Consider the following 21,733-nt stretch of genomic DNA (forward strand, 5'->3'; position numbering starts at 1 on the left):
AAGTTTACATACACTCAATTAGTATTCAGTAGCATTGCCTTTAAATTGTTTAACTTGGGTCAAACGTTTCGGGTAGCCTTCCACAAGCTTACCACAATAAGTTAGTTGAATTTTGGCCCATTCCTCCTGACAGAGCTGGTGTAACTGAGTCAGGTTTGTAGGCCTCTTTGCTCACACACACGTTTTCAGTTCTGCCCATAAATTTTCTATAGGATTGAGGTCAGGGCTTTGTGATGGCCACTCCAATACCTTGACCATGTTGTCCTTAAGCCATTTTGCCACAACTTTGGAAGTATGCTTGGGGTCATTGTCCATTTGGAAGACCCATTTGCGACCAAGCTTTAACTTCCTGACTGATGTCTTGAGATGTTGCTTCAATATATGCACATAATTGTCCTTCCTCATGATGCCATCTATTTTGTGAAGTGCACCAGTCCCCCCACAACATGATGCTGCCACCACCGTGATTCACGGTTGGGATGGTGTTCTTCGGCTTGCAAGCCTCCCCCTTTTTCCTCCAAACATAACGATGGTCATTATGGCCAAACAGTTATATTTTTGTTTCATCAGACCAGAGGACATTTCTCCAAAAAGTACAATCTTTGTCCCCATGTGCAGTTTCAAACCGTAGTCTGGGTTTTTTATGGCGGTTTTGGAGCAGTGGCTTCTTCCTTGCTGAGCGGCCTTTCAGGTTATGTCGATATAGGACTCGTTTTACTGTGGATATATACTGCTCAAAAAAATAAAGGGAACACTTAAACAACACAATGTAACTCCAAGTCAATCACACTTCTGTGAAATCAAACTGTCCAGTTAGGAAGCAACACTGATTGACAATAAATTGCACATGCTGTTGTGCAAATGGAATAGACAACAAGTGGAAATTATAGGCAATTAGCAAGACACCCCCAATAAAGGAGTGGTTCTGCAGGTGGTAACCACAGACCACTTCTCAGTTCCTATGCTTCCTGGCTGATGTTTTGGTCACTTTTGAATGCTGGCGGTGCTTTCACTCTAGTGGTAACATGAGACGGAGTCTACAACCCACACAAGTGGCTCAGGTAGTGCAGCTCATCCAGGATGGCACATCAATGCGAGCTGTGGCAAGAAGGTTTGCTGTGTATGTCAGCATAGTGTTCAGAGCATGGAGGCGCTACCAGGAGACAGGCCAGTACATCAGGAGATGTGGAGGAGGCCGTAGGAGGGCAACAACCTAGCAGCAGGACCGCTACCTCCGCCTTTGTGCAAGGAGGAGCACTGCCAGAGCCCTGCAAAATGACCTCCAGCAGGCCACAAATGTGCATGTGTCTGCTCAAACGGTCAGAAACAGACTCCATGAGGGTGGTATGAGGGCCCGACGTCCACAGGTGGGGGTTGTGCTTACAGCCCAACACCGTGCAGAACGTTTGGCATTTGCCAGAGAACACCAAGATTGGCAAATTCGCCACTGACGCCCTGTGCGCTTCACAGATGAAAGCAGGTTCACACTGAGCACATGTGACAGTCTGGAGACGCCGCGGAGAACGTTCTGCTGCCTGCAACATCCTCCAGCATGACCGGTTTGGCGGTGGGTCAGTCATGGTGTGGCATTTCTTTGGGGGGCCGCACAGCCCTCCATGTGCTCACCAGAGGTAGCCTGACTGCCATTAGGTACCGAGATGAGATCCTCAGACCCCTTGTGAGACCATATGCTGGTGCGGTTGGCCCTGGGTTCCTCCTAATGCAAGACAATGCTAGACCTCATGTGGCTGGAGTGTGTCAGCAGTTCCTGCAAGAGGAAGGCATTGATGCTATGGACTGGCCCGCCCGTTCCCCAGACCTGAATCCAATTGAGCACATCTGGGACATCATGTCTCGCTCCATCCACCAACGCCACGTTGCACCACAGACTGTCCAGGAGTTGGCGGATGCTTTAGTCCAGGTCTGGGAGGAGATCCCTCAGGAGACCATCCGCCACCTCATCAGGAGCATGCCCAGGCGTTGTAGGGAGGTCATACAGGCACGTGGAGGCCACACACACTACTGAGCCTCATTTTGACTTGTTTTAAGGACATTACATCAAAGTTGGATCAGCCTGTGGTGTGGTTTTCCACTTTAATTTTGAGTGTGACTCCAAATCCAGACCTCCATGGGTTGATAAATTGGATTTCCATTGATTATTTTTGTGTGATTTTGTTGTCAGCACATTCAACTATGTAAAGATAAAAGTATTTAATAAGATTATTTCATTCATTCAGATCTAGGATGTGTTATTTTAGTGTTCCCTTTATTTTTTTGAGCAGTGTAGATACTTTTGTACCCGTTTCCTCCAGCATCTTCACAAGGTCCTTTGCTGTTGTTCTGGGATTGATTTGCACTTTTCGCACCAAAGTACGTTCATCTCTAGGAGACAGTACACGCCTCCTTCCTGAGCGGTATGACAGCTACGTGGTCCCATGGTGTTTATACTTGCGTACTATTGTTTGTACAGATGAACGTGGTACCTTCAGGCATTTGGAAATTTCTCCCAAGGATGAACCAAACTTGTGGAGGTCTTGGCTGATTTCTTTTGATTTTCCCATGATGTCAAGCAAAGAGGCACTGAGTTTGAAGGTAGGCCTTGAAATACATCCACAGGTTCAGCTCCAATAGACTCAGGCTAATTGACATAATTTATCAGAAGCTATGACAATTTTCTGGAATTTTCAAGCTGTTTAAAGGCAAGGTCAAGTTAGGTTATGTAAACTTCTGATCCATTGGAATTGTGATAGTGAATTATAGGTGAAATAATGGGTCTGTAAACAATTGTTGGAAAATGTACATGTGTCATGCACAAAGTAATGTCCTAACCGACTTGCCAAAACTATAGTTTGTTAACAAGAAATTTGTGGAGTGGTTGGAAAACTAGTTTTAATGGACGCCAACCTAAGTGTATGTAAACTTCCGACTTCAACTGATATATACACACATACATATACACACACACACACACACACACTGTATTTGTTTCTCTTCCAAACATACCAGTCTAGCACAACACATTTGATATATCGTTATATTACTTATAAAATGATATAAGCTGTAACTGCATAATAACATTGCAGTGGCCCTTCTCGGGTCATCATAGGCTTTAAGGCTTACTGTATATCTGCCCTTTCAAAGCTGGGACATAAGGTGGCATAACAAACGGACATTCATCTCAATTAGCTAGAAATTTGAATTGAGATGCATAGCTAAGTGCATGTGTGAAGGTCAAGATGAAAAATCACATCTGCATATTTCACTGGCCAATTAAAAAAAGGAAAACAGTAGGATGTGATAGCGTCCAAGTTATTGATAATAGATGTTGGGGCTCTTCGTCACTGGTAAATTGATAAAGATGAATAAACCCTACTACAGAGGCCAGTCTGAGAACTGACATATCTTGGGACTGTAACACAGGATTCAGGTTCAGAAATGAGACCAGACAGTGAATGCATTTAACTGTACAGTGATGTCTTTCCCTTTGTTAATCAGTGAATGATCTATGTTGGCAACCTTGAAAGTATTATGTAGTTAAGAACTGGGTTGCATTCAGTAGAGCATACGGCAGCAAAACATTTAGCGGAAATGTGTTCTTATTGGAGAAAAATGTAGTACCAACCCATTTCAAAACGTTTTATTTTTTTTACCTACTGAACATGACCTGTTTCACTGCTTATGTTTATTGTGATAACTTTCATGACTGTCATGAGGTACTAATGTCTGTTTCTGACAACAGGAGTAAAGGGGTGTTGAAGACATTCTCAGGAACGGAAACCAACCAGATCTGGCCTCACATTCAGGCCTTCCTGTCCAAAAAACTCTCCCCACAAAATTAAAAGGTTGTTGGGAAAGCATAGAATACACTCCCGGGAAAAGAATGGATCAGCTTACCACAACTTTAAATGGGACTCAACTTTGGTCCAAAATGTAACAGTATCTCAGTGCCTATATAAGACCATGTCATTTACTACTACAGCATATGTGGATGAGGACCACTCATTCAACTAATGTCACATTCTATCTCTGTTCATTCCATATGTAGCCTGGTCCCAGATCTGTTTGTGCTCTGGGCAACTTCTATAATCATGCCAAACAATGGCCATAGAAGTTGGCAGGACAGCACAAACAGATCTGTATTGTAGCTTGTTGCAAGGTGATGTGGTTTTGTATCCAATTCATACCCGTCCTTGGTCTGTCTGTGTACAGGACAACTATAAATGGGGTAAAGGGGAAAGTGCCATTATATTAGGTGAAGTTGTCTTGAATTCATCTTTAGGGTCAAGTGCCTGTTGTTGACATATCGTGTCGCTTTTAAATGATACAAAAAAAAAAAGTGAATCACCATGCAATTAATTCACGATTTAAAAAAAGACAATGCCAATGACACTGATTTCAGTGAAACATTTGTCACCAGAAATGCAGTAGTTTAGAACAGCTGTCATTTGAAGTTGTTAGCCTGGTTAAAACGTTGCACTCCCGCGAAGTGAAACGTCATAATCTATTTGGATGCCAGGCTCATAACTTATCACAGAGACGTATTTTCTCAAAAAAGCTGTAATTAGCCGATGCCTAGTTTTAATTGCGATATTTGTATATTTTCTCTGACTGTGGCCTTGCCTTGGGAGTTTAGATTTGTAATCTGATTAATCTATACTGAAAATGTATGCTGGATGTCTTACCAGCATATTATATGCATAATTTTTGTAGCACATTATCTGTACTTTGATGATCAAAGGAATAATTATTTTATTAAAATGAATATACTTTTATGAACCTTAAACTTCTATTTATTATCAAGTCTCACTTGCTGGAAGAGACTATTCAGGCAAACTGTTTAAAAATGTAAAATAAACTAATATAATAAAAACAAATTGTGAAACGCAACAAACAGCTTTCCATTTAATGTTGACCTTTGACTCTCTGCAAAAGTCTAAGTACCTAATATGGCTGGTAGGCCTTAAAGTATGAAAAGCATTTCCCCTGAACACAGTTGTTTTAAAGCTGTCCTATTTCAAACAGAGCGTAACACAGGATGTTAAAAACGCTACGTGAGCCAGAAAGTTTCACGATTTGTTTCTATTCCACAATCAAGTCTGTGAGTAGGTTTAGCAGCCACACACTTATGTTGAGAAGCTTATTCTTCTGTGATGTACATAGAAAGACAAGACACATTTTTGGAGCGTTGGTTGAGGGACAAGCAGTAACAAAATCAAAAGTAAGAATTCGGCACAGCAGTCAACTGATCACTTTGCATAGTTATGTCGTCATAGCTACACCGTGGTAGTATCCATGTTTGGCCTAATGATGACGAACTGGACACGCAGGAGTTTAAAGGAGCACTGAGCAGTTTCTATGAACGTTTCTAGGACAGTTCTGACCACATGTGCTAGGTGTCATAGCAGTTTTAGACAGCATGTCAGAGATGTCCACTGCAGAACCATGAGTCCAGGAACAGGCCTTTTGTTTCTTCAATTAAAAAACAATGTGTACTTTTATTTACAACGAGAGCGTGTTTTATTCTAATGCTCAGGTTTTCCCCCTCCTGCTAGGGAAGGACTGTGCCGGGTCCAGTCAAACCTACTGTAGATGAAAACCGTTTTAAACTCCCTTCAAGATATGACATAAGCAAAAGGTACAGTAAGTACTTCAAAATACCTACCAATCGTCTTCCCTTAAATACTTTTTGGTTTTGAACAAAATATAAAAGTGCAGGACACATTCCAGCGCGGCATACAAAAATAAGTCTGTGGGAGCAAAGCCCTTTTTCTTCCATTTTGTAGTATTTCTATTGAGTGTCATGAACTGATGGGGAAATGGAGGGCGCTTGCTCCACATTCGTTATGTCTCCATCATGCGCAGATCGTCTGTTTCTAAAGTAGCCTCCTCCTTGGACCACCTCCCTTCCCTGTTCCACAAGCCAGCCTCCAGACAGCGCTTCACATGGTACTCTGCCACCTAGTGGTCCAAACAGAGAGAACGTAAAAGGGCAACTTCAACTCCCGAGAGAATTCAAAAATAATCATGAAAATTATTGCAGTATAGGTAGGCATAACTCGTCTAAAGAAGAAAGCAGACACACTTCTACAATATGACTAGTTCATTTCTATGGGTTAGTGCTAAAAGTTGCCCGTTCCAAAAACGTTGCTCCCTGGGAAGTTTAGTTTGCGACCCTAATCCACCTGCTCTGTGGGGCATCTGATAGCGAACATTGATAACTCCCTATCGCCAAGTTCACTGTAGTAACACCACTCAATCTAAAAAGGAGTCTGCTTGTCTAACTCCAGTGAACAACTCTCCAGGGCCCGTATTTAACAAGCATCTCAGAATAGAAGTGCTGTTCAAGTATCAGGTCCAACCCTCTGTCCATATAATCTCATCCGTTATGATCCAAGAGGCTAAACTGATCCTATATCAGCAGTACTCCTACTCTGAGACTCTTTTTGAATACAGGCCCAGTGTTTAGTGAGCATGTGGGGGAGAGGGTTGGAGAGTAGACCCGTCTGCTCTGAGTGAATCTACAAATAACACCCTATTCCCCTATAGTGCACTACTTTTGATGTGCACTATATAGGGGAAAGTGTGCCATTTAGATGCAGACAGGGGTTAACACACTGTGCGGCTCAAGCAGATTATAATGCTTATGTAACAGGAGTTAAATTGGCCCACATCTAGACTTCCAACTAAGCCCTTGCTGCTAACTAAGTATAATTTGCAGAGGAGAGGACATTTGTTGATTTTCCCTCCGTCTGTTAGGATTTGGCAGGAAGTCAGACTTTAGGTGGCCAGTTGGGGGTGATCTCATTCTTTAACTCTCACTCCCTCCCCCTCTCCAGAAAGTAATTCTGTTCTAAAGCAACACACTGACTGTTAATTTAACTTTGGTTTCAAAAACAGAGAGCACAGCTTGAACACGAATTTGAGTTAGGGTATCTTGGGATATTTCCATCGGTTATCTCAATCAATGTTTACATGAGAAAATGTTTTTAAATCAACAAATAGTGTGGCTGAATAAACAGATCTGACAGGCCTACAGTACGCGTCTGACCTCTGTGGAAACTGTAGTGAGAAGTGTAGCCAATACCTGTGGATTCATGGTGCTGAGAACATTCTGGAGAATCTGCATGTCTTGCAGCTGGAACCCTGACTTCAGTTCCTGTTCCAGAATGATAGGAATAGAATCATACCTATAGTACCGTATATATTCACATAGTAGTACATATCAGAATGTACAGCTTCAAAAATACATTTGAATTAAGGTCTACTAAATAAAATCTCAAACTTTCCACACATGTAAATGATGTCGCTTGGAATACTTACAGGGGGTAAAGATTCTAGAACTTCTTTGGGGTCCGGACGACAGCGTGCTGTGCTGCTCTTGTGCTCTGTAAAGTTGGGGAGTGTCTCTCCTTTGCACTTGACAGTGTGCTCTTTTACTCTCTGCTTAAAGGCCTCTAGCTCAGTATGAAATACATCCAAGTACTCTTGTCCTGCCTTACATAGAAAGAAATGGCAACAGCATTAAAGTATATTCACTTGATCATCCTCTGTTGACAAGAGGTACTTGGAATCATAACAGATGCAACAAATGTCTTCTAAAACGGCATATATTAAAAGAGTGTCAGTTATAAATGTTTACAGATGAGAAATGCAACATATTTTGGCATGAACCCATACTGTTTACAGAAGGAACTTACAATCATATCAACATGTCAGACTGGAAATCATACAGAAATGCTTACAATGTCTTCACATGAATGCAATAGAGTGTTGGTATGAAATCATGTAGCTGTATATCATTGCCTTGTGTTGTAGGAATCTGTGTCTTGACTCCTGTCACTCTAGTGGTCATCTGACCACATTACATCACTGTCCGTACACCTTCCTTCAGCAATTTGTTTTTACATGTTAGTTACATAATAACAAAAAACCATGAAAAACAAGTTTAGTCATTGAATTACAATACAAAACGTTGAATAATTCCTTAGCCTAGCTTATCAATAACAACTGGTTAGACGGTAGGTAAACCATTTTTCTTAAAATGACTTTGTGGTATAATGACTCGACAGTGACTCAGCAGACAGACCAAGGCTGATTTACAAGACGTTTCCCCAAAACCGCCTCCTCCCCTTCATCTACACAGATTGAAGTCGATTTAACAGGTGACATCAATAAGGAATCATCGCTTTCACCTGGTCAGTCTGTCATGGAAAGAGCAGGTGTTCCTAAGCAAAATATTTTCGCGGCCCCCCTTGTGACATCGAAGAGAACAGTCTTGTGCTTTAAAAGTTAATTTCCTGCAATTCTACACCTTTTGCCATGGGGCGGAGAAGATGTTATAACTAATTTCATGCATTTCTACTAATTTTGCCATGGAGGTGGAGAGAAGAATTAGCAGTTTCACAGCTAATTCCTACAATTCTACACATTTTGCCGTTTTTAACATAACTGATGATCAATGGGCCCCACCCCAATTGGTAATTCGACCATGCTTACTACAAGTTTATTTCTAGCAGCTAGACTAATTTACCAATCCCAACAACAACAAAATGCTGACATGGTCTAATTGAGTGACTGCTGATGCACAACCAAATTTCAAAATGGCACCTTGTGTATTCTAAATCCCAACAGTATGTATATTGAGACCCGACTAAGTTCCCCCCCTTCCAAAAAAATAAAATTAAAAATAATTTTAAAAAAGGACCTACAAAAAGTGGGCCACCAGTTGCCCATCCCTGATGTACAGTACCAGTCAAAGGTTTGGACACATCTACTCATTCAAGGGTTATTATTTATTTTTACTATTTTCTACATTGTAGAATAATAGTGAAGACATCAAAACTATGAAATAACAAATGAAGGTCAGTCAATCCAGAAAAACGTAACTTTGAAAGTTTCTTCAAGTGAAGTAGCAAAAAACAAAGCGCTATGATGAAACTGGCTCTCATGAGGACCGGCACAGGAAAGGAAGACCCAGAGTTACCTCTGCTGCAGAGGATAATTTCATTAGAGTTAACTGCACCTCAGATTGCAGCCCAAATAAATGCTTCACAGAGTTCAAGTAACAGACACATCAACTGTTCAGAGGAGACTGTGTGAGTCAGGCCTTCATGGTCTAATTGCTGCAAAGAAACCACTACTAAAGGACACCAATAAGAAGAGACTTGCTTGGGCCAAGAAACATGAGCAATGGACATTATACCGGTGGAAATCTATCCTTTGGTCTGATGAGTCCAAATTGGAGATTTTTGGTTTCAACTGCCATGTCTTTGTGAGACGCAGAGTAGGTGAACGGATGATCCCCGCATGTGTTGTTCCCACCGTGAAGCATGGAGGAGGTGGTGTGACGGTGTTTTGCTGGTGACACTGTCAGTGATTTAATTAGAATTCAAGGCACACTTAACCAGCATGGCTACCACAGCGATTCACCATCCCATCTGGTTTGCACTTAGTGGGACTATCATTTGTTTTTCAACAGGACAATGACCCAACACACCTCCAGGCTGTGTAAGGGCTATTTGACCAAGAAGGAGAGTGATGGAGTGCTGCATCAGATGACCTGGCCTCCACAATCACCTGACCTCAACCAAATTGAGATGGTTTGGGATGAGTTGAACTGCAGAATGAAAGAAAAGCAGCCAACACGTGCTCAGCATATGTGGGAACCTCTTCAAGACTGTTGGAAAAACATTCCAGGTGAAACTGGTTGAGAAAATGCCAAGCGTGTGCAAAGCTGTCATTAATGCAAAGGGTGGCTACTTTGAAGAATCTAAAATATATTCTGATTTGTTTAACAATCTTTTGGGTTACTACATGATTCCATGTGTTATTTCATAGTTTGGATCTCTTCACTATTATTTTACAATGTAGATTATAGTAATAAAGTAAAACCCTTGAATGAGTAGTTGTCAAAACTTATGACTGGTACTGTATGTGCAATCGATATACCTACCTAGTATTAAGCCATTAGGCTACATCTGAGCCGCTTCAATATTCGTATCTGTTATGCCTATAGGCTACTATTATCTAAAAGCTCACGCATTTGACAAAGCTTAACTTGCTACTTCAGGTTTAATTATTTGAATTGTCTAAATTGTGGAATATCTGTAGGCCTACTTGAAGCTCAATTCCTGCCTGCCATTTTAAGCTACAATATCCTATTTTTAGGTCACATTGATATTTTCTATAGTGAACGTGCCTATATTCATTCTGGCTCACAATTTACACAAATGGAAGAAATGCTGAATTTACATAAACATTGCATACAAAATAGCAGAAGAAAACACAGAATACATAACACAAGGCAAACATATTATACAAACAAATACATAATAAGCTACAAAACATTTCTTCTCTTGATGGGGAAAACTATATTGTGGAAATATATATATATATATTTTTTAAAAGATGACTTTGAATAGCCATTTAATAGCTATAGCAAACTGTTACGCCGATATTCTATAATCATTTTCAGACAGAAAAGCTCCTGTAACGACACAGTTAAGTTTCACTTCGTAACGAGTGTACTGTAACGACACAGTTAAGTTTCACTTCGTAACGAGTGTACTGCGCGGTCTTTTGGGAAACTGGTGCGACTTCTTTGGCCGTTATTTTTTTACGATGCATCGTAAAAAAATATATAACAAAAAAATAAATAAAAATAAAACACCCGTATGCCTAAGTTCCATCACTATCAAAAACAGTGCCCGGGATAGATAGAGGCTTACTTTGGCTTTGTGGAAGAACTGACGGAAACAGCCTCTGGGGTCCTGCTGGGAGGTCCTGGCCATCTCCAGGATAAACTGCATAGCAACAGCCTGGTGAGCTACCTGCTCCATCAACGCCTCTTTCTGTGGTTGAAGAAAAACAATGAAGAAAAAATAAAAAAGTGAATTCATCTGTATAACACAAATACAGTCTGTGTAGGCTATACTATAAAGTAAATGTTTGTAAACCTGAACTGTAAAAATATATATTTTTAAAGGCCTCTTCTGGCAGGGGAAAGTGGACAGGATGGAAACCTTTCACTGTTACAACAACCTCTAACATTGGGCGGCACTAGACATTCCTACTAAGACAGCAGCAATTAAGATGGCAGAACAAATGGAGGACAGCCGGAACTCCAGCCCTGATCCACTCCACTGATGGAGGACAGCCGGAACTCCAGCCCTGATCCACTCCACTGATGGAGGACAGCCGGAACTCCAGCCCTGATCCACTCCACTGATGGAGGACAGCCGGAACTCCAGCCCTGATCCACTCCACTGATGGAGGACAGCCGGAACTCCAGCCCTGATCCACTCCACTGATGGAGGACAGCCGGAACTCCAGCCCTGATCCACTCCACTGATGGAGGACAGCCGGAACTCCAGCCCTGATCCACTCCACTGATGGAGGACAGCCGGAACTCCAGCCCTGATCCACTCCACTGATGGAGGACAGCCGGAACTCCAGCCCTGATCCACTCCACTGATGGAGGACAGCCGGAACTCCAGCCCTGATCCACTCCACTGATGGAGGACAGCCGGAACTCCAGCCCTGATCCACTCCACTGATGGAGGACAGCCGGAACTCCAGCCCTGATCCACTCCACTGATGGAGGACAGCCGGAACTCCAGCCCTGATCCACTCCACTGATGGAGGACAGCCGGAACTCCAGCCCTGATCCACTCCACTGATGGAGGACAGCCGGAACTCCAGCCCTGATCCACTCCACTGATGGAGGACAGCCGGAACTCCAGCCCTGATCCACTCCACTGATGGAGGACAGCCGGAACTCCAGCCCTGATCCACTCCACTGATGGAGGACAGCCGGAACTCCAGCCCTGATCCACTCCACTGATGGAGGACAGCCGGAACTCCAGCCCTGATCCACTCCACTGATGGAGGACAGCCGGAACTCCAGCCCTGATCCACTCCACTGATGGAGGACAGCCGGAACTCCAGCCCTGATCCACTCCACTGATGGAGGACAGCCGGAACTCCAGCCCTGATCCACTCCACTGATGGAGGACAGCCGGAACTCCAGCCCTGATCCACTCCACTGATGGAGGACAGCCGGAACTCCAGCCCTGATCCACTCCACTGATGGAGGACAGCCGGAACTCCAGCCCTGATCCACTCCACTGATGGAGGACAGCCGGAACTCCAGCCCTGATCCACTCCACTGATGGAGGACAGCCGGAACTCCAGCCCTGATCCACTCCACTGATGGAGGACAGCCGGAACTCCAGCCCTGATCCACTCCACTGATGGAGGACAGCCGGAACTCCAGCCCTGATCCACTCCACTGATGGAGGACAGCCGGAACTCCAGCCCTGATCCACTCCACTGATGGAGGACAGCCGGAACTCCAGCCCTGATCCACTCCACTGATGGGGGCGTTTGAGGCAGGACCTCCTGCTTAACTCACTGTGAATACATACGGAATAGCCCCCTCTGGTGGGCCTTATTGATAAAACCTCATACAATTTCAAGGCATTTATACAAATCTTATGCTGAAAATAAATGCTAATTGTAAAACAAACAAACGTTTATGCATCAACTCTGAACAGGAAACATAAGGGTGATATTGGCTGTTAGGTAACATATTGTATCAAATATTGTACACAGAACAGTGTGCGTGTGTGATTGTTCTGACCTCTTCAGCCTGTAGTCTGAAGCACCAGAGGATCAGGTAGTTGGCAGTCTCCTCACAGACGAGGTGAGGCAGGTCAGACAGGAACCGCTGGCTGTCATCCCACCTCCGCAACATGCCTGACCAATCACAACAGACCATCAGACCAATACCACATCCTCCCCCAGCCCCCACTAGAGGGACAACACCAGCAATGCATGGATCTGCATAACGCAATATTGAACAATGATAAGCTATAGATGAAACATTTCACTCACCGAAATGTCTCAATTCTTGTTCATACTTCTGAACAAAGGTTATGCTCTGGTCATGATCCTCCAATTCAACATTTTTACTTCTTGAATTAATAATACTCTATAGGGGGGTAAAAAAAGAAGAGAAACACCGAGTCCATAACACTCTATTCCTCACATCCTCCTCAGAACCTTCTCCTTCAATGTGTTTTGATAAGGTGTCAAGAAGAGAGCACACAAGAAATCAAGGAGATACAATTGAGACAGAAAGATTACATGTGTACTAATCAGGTAGGTAGCTTTATCAGAGATGCAAACCTGCGAGGGTCCAAAAAGGTTAAAAAAAAATGTTGTTGCATATTTTCAGAGAATAACAAGTAGATAATACATATTTGGACAATCTCAATACTCTGGAAACGTGTTTGGGGTAGGCTGGCATTGCTTAGTTGATTAAGTCGGTGGAATTTGATCCACAGAAGTGTATTGTGCCATATCACAACGTGTTGCTGTACTCATGAGCGGCATGGTTTTCCATGCTTGAAGCGAGCCTATAGGCCTATTTGTTTGGCAAGACAGCATCTCACTGTAGTAGGCTGTGTTTGTTATTTGGATCTCCATGTGCCTTTTGTTTACTGCGTTTGTTTACTGTTAATGTAACAAGCCTAAATATAGATTGTGTCATGCCTTCATCGATCTGATATTTTGTTTACTAGGACTACTTGCTACCACTGTTTTGTTTGCATTCGCAGTTGTGTCAGTATTCTAAGCCAACCTGCTATTTAGTATTTTTGGGCTTAAGGGTAGGCCTTGTCAAAGAGGTGGGGCTTTAGGAGGGACTGAAAGATAGTGATGGACTCAGTCATGGATGGCTGGAGGGAGGGAGTTCCAGAGCCTAGGAGCAACCCTGGAGAAGGCCCGGTCACCTAAGCTCTGTAACTTCAACTGGGGATGACAAGGTGGCCTGCTGTGGTGGAACGGAGTGCGCGTGTGGGTTGGTAGGGGAAAAGGTCTGAGAGGTAAGGGTGGGGTGGTGAAGGGCTTTGTAGGTCAGAAGGAGGATCTTGTAATCAATGCATTGGGAGACAGGGAGACAGTAGAGTTCACAGAGGACAGACAGGGGTGATGTGCTGCCAGAACTTAATGTGGGTGAGGAGAGGCTTCAGAGTTTTGAACCATTTGGAGATTATGAAGGGAGCTTGAGTTGATGCCGAAGAGGAGCGTGTTACAGTAGTCAAGATGGGAGGAGATTAATTCATGCATGAGGGTTTCAGCGGCAGGACGGAAAAGGGAGGACCTGACTTTGTCAATGTTGCGGCGGTGGAAAAATGAGGATTTGACACACTGTCTTATGTGGTGGTCAAAGGACAGGGAGGAGTCCAGGATGACGCCAAAGCTGCGTGCATGGAGGGAGGGAGAGACATACAGGGGTGTTGTCAATGGTGAGGTTGCCAGCTTTGGTGAGGGTGGATTTGGTGCCTATGAGGAGTTCCGTTTTATCACTGTTGAGCTTGAAGTTTTGTTGCATCCATGTTTTTATTGCAGGGAGGCAGGATTCAATCTGGGTCAGAGGTGGGTTGAGGAGGGATTTGGTGCCGAGGTAGATCTGGGTGTCATCGACATAGCAGTGGAAGTCAAGGTTGAAGTGACGGAGGATCTGATTAAGGAGGAGGATGTAGATGATGAAGAGTAAGGGACCCAGCACAGGGCCCTGGGGGACACCCTGTATAATTGCAGCTGAGGTGTGGCCATTGAGGAAAATGTAGTGGGTCCGGTTTGTGAGGTACACTATATATAGAAAAGTATGTGGACACCCCTTCAAATGAGTGGATTCTGCTATTTCAGCCACACCCGTTGCTGACAGTTGTATAAAATCGAGCACACCGCCATGCAATCTCCATAGACAAACATTGGCAGTAGAATGACCTTACTGAAGAGCTCTGTGACTTTCAACGTGGCAACGTCATAGGATGCCACCTTTCAAACAAATCAGTTTGACAAATTTCTGCCCTGCTAAATCTTCCCCGGGCAACTGTAAGTGCTGTTATTGTGAAGTGGAAACGTCTAGGAGCAACAACGGCTCAGCCATGAAGTGGTAGGCCACACAAGCTCACAGAACGGGACCGCAGAATGCTGAAGCACGTAGCGCATAAAAATCCTCTGTCCTCGGTTGCAACAGTTCCAAACTGCCTCTGGAAGCAACGTCAGCACATTAACTTTTTGTCTGGAGCTTCATGAAATGGGTTTCCATGGCCGAGCAGATGCACACAAGCCTAAGATCACCATGTGCAATGCCAAGCATCGCCTGGAGAGGTGGAAACTCGTTCTTTGGAGTGATGAATCACATTTCACCATCTGGCAGTCCGACGGACAAATCTGGGTTTGGCAGATGCCAGGAGAACGCTACCTGCCCGAATGCATAGTAAACATAGTTTACAGTGCCAACTGTAAAGTTTGGTGGAGGAGAAATAATGGTCTGGGGCTGTTTTTCCATGGTTCAGGCTAGTCCCCTTAGTTCCAGTGAAGGGAAATCTTAACGCTACAGCATACAATGATATTCTAGACGATTCTGTGCTTCCAACTTTGTGACAATAGTTTGGAGAAGGCCCTTTCCTGTTTCAGCATGACAATGCCCCTGTGCACAAAGAAAGGTCCAAACAGAAATGGTTTGTCGAGATTGGTGTGGAAGAACTTCACTGGTCTGCACAGAGCCCTGACCTCAATCCTATCGAACATCTTTGGGATGAATTGGAACGCCGACTGCGAGCCTGGCCTAATCGCTCAACATCAGTGCCCGACCTCACTAATGCTCGTGGCTGAATGGAAGCAAATCCCCACATCAATGTTCCAACATCTAGTGGAAAGCCTTCCCAGAAGAGTGGAGACTGTTATAGCAGCAAAGAGGGAACCAACTCTATATTTACGCCCATGATTTTGGAATTAGAAGCAGATTTCCACATACATTTGGTCATGTAGTGTATGATTGTAGCCAGAAAAGTGTGGTGCCCTCAACACCCAGACCCTCAAGCCGGATCTACACGATTCACACAGATTACCTATTTTGAGATCAAAACAGCGAATGCCGCCGAGAAGTGGCAAGTTTGCATCCCTTTTATTATTGTCAGGGACATCCAACTTTGTATTTTTATCTTGTGTTTCAATGAGTGTGTGTAGGTTTCCATAGTTACCTTGTCAAACACATCCTGGCTGCTGTCAGCACTGAGCACAGGGCTTCTGCTGCCTCCCAGCATGCTCTCCTTCCGGCGCCACTCTTGTTCCGTCTGGGAGAGCTCTGATTGGCTGGCAATGGCGCGGGCATGCTCCTGCTCAACACTCTCGGAGCCGTGCAGCTCCAGCCCACACAGCTGGTCCTGAGCCTCCACCAGCTGCCAGCTGGACACGATGGAGGCCTTCACACACTGCTGCTGGCTCTGGCACAGGGACGCCATACTGTCTTCTGATGCAGACGCCATGCACTCTTCAACAAAACCACCCTGGTCACAGAGAGAAAAAAGAGTAGTTTGTTATGAACAACTGATGGAGGCCTTAACCCAGTGCTGCTGGCTCTGGCACAGAGATGCCATGGACATGCAGCTGCACCCTGGGGTCACAGAGGAGAGAAGAGTTCATTAACAACTGATATCTTGACTAGAACACAAAAAAATATGCTAGTGCTAGCTTCTCAACACTGGCTTCCTGTTAAGGCTAGGGCTGATTTCAAGGTTTTACTGCAAATCTACAAAACATTACATGGGCTTGCTCCTACCTATAGCTCCGATTTGGTCTTGTTATATATACCTACAGGTACGCTACGGTCACAAAACGCAGGCCTCCTTATTGTCCCTAGAATTTCTAAGCAAACAGCTTTCTCCTACAGAGCTACATTTTTATAGAATGGTCTGCCTATCTATGTGAGAGACGCAGACTCGATCTCGACCTTTAAGTCTTTATTGAAGACTCATCTCTTCAGTAGGTCCTATGATTGAGTGTAGTCTGACCCAGGGGTGTGAAGGTGAACGGAAAGGCTCTGGAGCGACAAACCACCCTTGCTGTCTCTGCCTGGCCGGTTCCCCTCTCTTCACTGGGATTCTCTGCCTCTGACCCTATTACAGGGGCTGAGTCACTGGCTTACTGGTGCTCTTCCATGCCGTCCCTAGGAGGGGTGCGTCACTTGAGTGGGTTGAGTCACCGACGTGATCTTCCTGTCTGGGTTCCCTTGGATTCGTGCCGTGGGGGAGATCTTCGTGGGTTATACTCAACCTTTTCTCAGCGTAGTATTTTGGTAGTCAGATGATATTCCTCTAGTAGTGTGGGTGGGGCCTGTGCTTTGGCAAAGTGGGTGGGGTTATATCCTGCCTGGTTGGCCGTGTTCGGGGGTATCGTCGGACGGGGCCACAGTGTCTCCAGACACTTCCTATCTCAGCCTCCAGTATTTATGCTGCAATAGTTTGTGTCGGGGGGCTAGGATCAGTCTGTTATATCTGGAGTATTTCTCCTGTCTTATCCGGTGTGAATTTAAGTATACTCCCTCTAATTCTCTCTCTCTCCCTCCCCTACCAGAGGACCTGAACCCTGGGTCCATGCCTCAGGACTACCTGGCCTGATGACTCCTTGCTGTCCCTAGTCCAAGTGGTCGTGCTGCTGCTCCAGTTTCAACTGTACTGCCTGCGGCTATGGAACCTTAACCTGTTCACAGGACGTGCTACCTGTCCCTGACCTGCTGTTTTCAACTCTATGAAAAGCCAACTGACATTTACTCCCGAGGTGCTGATCTGTTGCACCCTCTACAACCACTGTGATTATTATTATTTGACCCTCTTGGCCATGTACTGTTATAATCTCCACCTGGCACAGCCAGAAGAGGACTGGCCACCCCTCAGAGCCCGATTCCTCTCGGTTTCTTCCTAGGTTCCTGCCTTTCTAGGGAGCTTTTCCTAGCCACCGTGCTTCCACATCTGCATTTCATGCTGTTTGGGGTTTTCAGCTAGGTTTCTGCATAGCACTTGGTGACATCGCCTGATGTAAAAAGGTCTTTATAAATAAATGTGATTGATATCCAATTATCTTTATATTATATTCTGCTGCTGGCTCTAGGACAGAGATGCGATGAACTCTACACCACAATGGTCACAGAGGAGAAAAATAAAGTAGCTTATTATGACTGATATCAGAAAATCTGTTACATTACATTCTGCAGCAGAATATTAAAGCTACAATCATCAGGGCCTGTATTCAAAAAGTGTCTCAGAGTAGGAGTGCGTATATGAGATATGGTCCTCCCTGTATCTTATTCATTATGATTTTAAAGGCAAAACTGAACCTTGAGCAGCAGTCCTAGTCGGAGATGCTTTATGAAAACGAGCTCTGGTCGGAATGAAAAGTGGGTCCGGGCTCCCAATACTGCCTGTCCTCCATTGCAGCTGAAATCTCCTCCTCCTGATGATGCAATGCAGTAACTCTGTTAGGGTGATGCGTGTACAACGGATGTGCAAACGGACATGTAAAAACACAGGTTGTGTAGCTTTGTATAACATGCTAATAATAACAACAACAATATGTACCACCCACTAGCTACAGCTGTCAAGACAATACTGTATGGATACTTCAGGGAATAGAGATGACACGCATACTAGTTATGGGTGTTTATATCATTCATGGTACCTGAGATAGCTAGTTACTGCTAGTTACTGCTTGACTGGCTACTTAGCTAAAGCAGTACTTAGCAAGTACTACTAACATCTGCTAAACATGTGTATGTGACCAATAAAATTAGATTTGAGAAGTATATGGTGTAATATTGGTAAGCATCTTGGCTGAGTTAAGAACTGGCGAAAACTGGCGTTCTGCTGAGCTAGCAGACTCTGCTAGAGCTAGCTAGTGGCCTCTTTCGAATCCCAGAGTGGAAATCTACAGAGGTAACGTTAGCTATCACACACAGTCTGATTTACTAGGCAAGCTAGCTAGCTAACGTTAGTTGCACTGGTCCAGAGCGACAGAGCTAGCTAACTAGACACAGTACTGTGAGAGCAGTCATTACAGATGGACTCAGTACTAACTCAGACTCGTTTCCATTGTTGACTTTATGTACTGAAATTGACTTGTTAACTAGCTAACAGCATACTGCAGCTATTATCAGATATCATTCGGCAAGGGTGTCGAATAGCTAGCAGCAGGCTAACTAGCAACAATTGAGACGGTGGGGGGGGGGGTCTAAACTAGCGTGCTAAGGCTTTATTTCCTGGATGACTAACGTAACGTTAGATCCGTTGCTACCCGTCTAGTACGAATCAATTGGTAAAAGTGTATTGGCCATTAGCCCCACCATACCTGCAGTGATGTGCTGTAAAAGCTACCGTTACTTGGTACAGCAGAGGCACTGCAGCTCTCTTCTTCGTCTGCTAACATGGGGAAGTTTATTGTCCCGAACCTCTCCATCGCTGCTGCTGCTCCTCGAGCCGCCCAAAACACCGTCACTGAGTTCTAGAACCTGCCACTAGAGAAAATATATTGCCTTAATTCTTCCCAAGACAGGCAATGAGCTAGCCAAACCAACAGCTGTGATATTTGGGTAAATCAGAGCACAAAAATACAGCAGCCTCTTTAATCGACTTCATCCTCCATGTTTTTATTCAAGTCCACGTGTTGTGGAACTTTGATCACGTGGTAAATCTGTTTTGGTGTTTTTAAAATGTGTATTTGATGACCACGATTACTATACATTGTGTAAGGGATAATCAACGAGGGGCTATGCGTTCCATGGAAAATAATGAACAACGTGGAAGGTTTGTTCCATGACGCGCTATTGGAGTGGAATTGACCTTCCACGGAATTGCATTATTTTTCAGAGAATGCATGGAGCCTCGAGTTGATTATCCCTTTTATACCATGGCTATAATTTAACACAGTTGCTGCTATAAAAATGTGTTAAACATTCACTGAAGTATCTAGCACGTTTACTAGATAGCTACAGTAGTTGCCGTGGTAACCAAACAAACAGACTTGCTAGTTAGGCTAACCAAACCATAATCAGTCCTCGCTTGCCGTTATGAAAATCGAATTCAACAATGCCAATAATGTTTTCAATTTGACTTTTGCGTTCAAAAGCAGCTCAAACATAGAACGTGTAAGAATGACCTATAGCCATTGAATACTACAGTGCAAAAATACTGTGCGTTATAGGGAAATAATGCACGATCTAGAATGCTCTTCAAGCCAATAAGGAACCAGTATTCAACAATGCCTAATTAAGACATAATGTCCGAGGGGTGTGGTTATATATAGCCAATATACCAAACATTTGATCTCAATACAGTGCTGTTCCTAAGACTATAGTCTGTTATGAACAGTGTGGCCTACGTTTTGTTGAGTGCAAAGGAGAATTGAGTTATTGCACACGCGCAATTCACAGAGAAGGCGTTCCCTAACGGAAATATGCAACGCGGCAATAAAGTCTCGCTAGCTTGTGCTTGGCTCTGCCCACCACACCTCATTTGTTCCCATTGGAAACGACAGGCTGTGGTCTAGTCTTAAAACCCTTTGAATATACTGTACCACCGCCAAGGGCTATTCTTATGCACGACGCAATGCCCTCCGCGCAGACCCTTAACCTGGAATGTTTCGTTCCATAAGCTTCAAAATATAGAACAAGTCCATTGTTTTGCTTTCCATTAATGCTAGAGGCAAGTGACAACGTTAGTCTATTTTTCACCTTCAAAACATTGTAAGATAACATATGACACGTGGTGAATTCGGTTAACGTTCAACCCATGTAAAAACATGTCAGATCTAACATTCACGCATGAAATAAAGGCTGTACACGCTACCTAGTAGCTAGTTAGATAACTTGTGACCAGCATCAGGCTGGGCTATCTAGCTAGACATGTTCGGGGATAGCTCTCAAACTCTAGGTGGCAACTAACTTCTTACAGTTTCAGTCATTAGCTTTGCCCATGACTACTTCATGTGAACCACAATCCCAACGCTGTGCTTTAACATTTAGAAATGTCAATAATCATTGCTTTCGAAACATCCATCAGCGAGAAAGAATTCTTCAAATAAAAAAGATACTTACTGTAGCAGTTTTGCACAGATCCATACAGCTACGGGTGCCTCCATCCGACGAAACTACACTTCCTGAGTTACCGAAGATTATGAATATACTGACAAGATACATGTCTCTCCACCCTAACAATGGGAGTCATTGTCCACAAAGCAGAACGGCATGCTATCTAGCGCCCGCAAATCCTTTCTTTGGATTGGTGGATACATCTCATTATTACAATCTTTTTTTTTACAATTTTTTTTATATTTGATGAATGTTGTTGACAAATGCTATGCTACTTGCCTGATGTCATGAATATGCATAGCCATCTCGAGACAACTCACAAATAAAGTGTTTTTTTCTCAATGTTGCCGGGATGTCACATGTTCTACTAATATCAGTACAGTTGTAACAACTTAAGCATTACGAAAATTATATTCAATCAAATAAACCTCACGTAGCAAATAAGCCATTCATTTTTTTGTTGACTAAATTCGAGACACTCTCATTGACCTCCATAAAAAAAAGTCCTTGCTTGGTTGGCAAAACGAAAAAATGCCACCTGCTGGAGGGAGACAGGTTTTCCGCAGAGTCGGGCCTCTCTTCCTCTCTGGGGTTAGGTTTACACACACGTGTTTGGAGTATGCTAGATAGCTAATTAGCACATGTTGTCGCCTCTTGTATTCCGCAAACAAGCGCTGTAACCATGGCGACATGGCGTGTGGTGACACTAACCCTAACGAGGTGTGTCAATTTAACCTTTTTTTTAATGTATAATTATTTCTCGGTTATATCCGATGCATCTTAACTTTCAGACCGAGTGCC

The 21,733-nt window shown here is 43.9% G+C and overlaps 2 protein-coding genes across 6 annotated transcripts in view; one reads left to right on the forward strand and one right to left on the reverse strand.

Moving 5' to 3' along the window:
* Window positions 1-17,927, forward strand: part of ak3 (adenylate kinase 3) — a 54,960-nt gene extending 37,033 nt beyond the window's left edge. Inside the window, exon 5 of one of the 2 annotated variants that reach the window (XM_014125544.2) lies at window positions 17,428-17,927. In XM_014125544.2, coding sequence (XP_013981019.1) covers window positions 17,428-17,491 — 64 coding nt within the window. In that variant the 3' untranslated portion in view covers window positions 17,492-17,927. Of the gene's footprint in view, window positions 1-3,739; window positions 4,777-17,427 lie in introns of those variants that run through there. The other variant, XM_014125536.2, reaches the window with a different exon arrangement.
* cdc37l1 (cell division cycle 37 like 1) lies at window positions 3,623-21,491 on the reverse strand. 4 transcript variants are annotated; one of them, NM_001173841.1, is made up of 9 exons: window positions 20,939-21,054; window positions 19,195-19,360; window positions 16,056-16,361; window positions 12,895-12,991; window positions 12,641-12,756; window positions 10,728-10,850; window positions 7,321-7,494; window positions 7,085-7,156; window positions 5,062-5,958 (listed from the first exon to the last, which is right to left on the reverse strand). In NM_001173841.1, exons 2-9 carry the CDS (start codon window positions 19,300-19,302, stop codon window positions 5,842-5,844), a joined length of 1,113 nt encoding a protein of 370 aa, NP_001167312.1. In that variant the 5' UTR covers window positions 19,303-19,360; window positions 20,939-21,054; the 3' UTR covers window positions 5,062-5,841. The 4 variants fall into 4 exon arrangements, with proteins under 4 accessions (XP_013980126.1, XP_013980146.1, XP_045545270.1 ...); XM_014124651.2 differs by lacking the exon at window positions 19,195-19,360 and having other exon boundaries at window positions 3,623-5,958; window positions 20,939-21,489; XM_014124671.2 differs by lacking the exons at window positions 19,195-19,360; window positions 20,939-21,054 and adding an exon at window positions 18,188-18,296 and having other exon boundaries at window positions 3,623-5,958.
* Window positions 21,492-21,733: the final 242 nt, after the last annotated feature.

This window comes from Salmo salar, chromosome ssa01 (assembly GCF_905237065.1).
Source record: "Salmo salar chromosome ssa01, Ssal_v3.1, whole genome shotgun sequence".
Taxonomy (NCBI): domain Eukaryota; kingdom Metazoa; phylum Chordata; class Actinopteri; order Salmoniformes; family Salmonidae; genus Salmo; species Salmo salar.

What these genes read in the sequence shown, in the direction of transcription:
- cdc37l1 (NM_001173841.1), bottom strand. Translation starts at nt 19,302, where the DNA reads ATGGAGAGGTTCGGGACAATAAACTTCCCCATGTTAGCAGACGAAGAA. An exon ending in TCAGACTACAGGCTGAAGAG is followed by an intron (nt 10,851 to 12,640) that starts GTCAGAACAATC and finishes CTTCAACCACAG; the next exon opens with AAAGAGGCGTTGATGGAGCA. An exon ending in AGTTCTTCCACAAAGCCAAA is followed by an intron (nt 7,495 to 10,727) that starts GTAAGCCTCTAT and finishes TTTCTATGTAAG; the next exon opens with GCAGGACAAGAGTACTTGGA.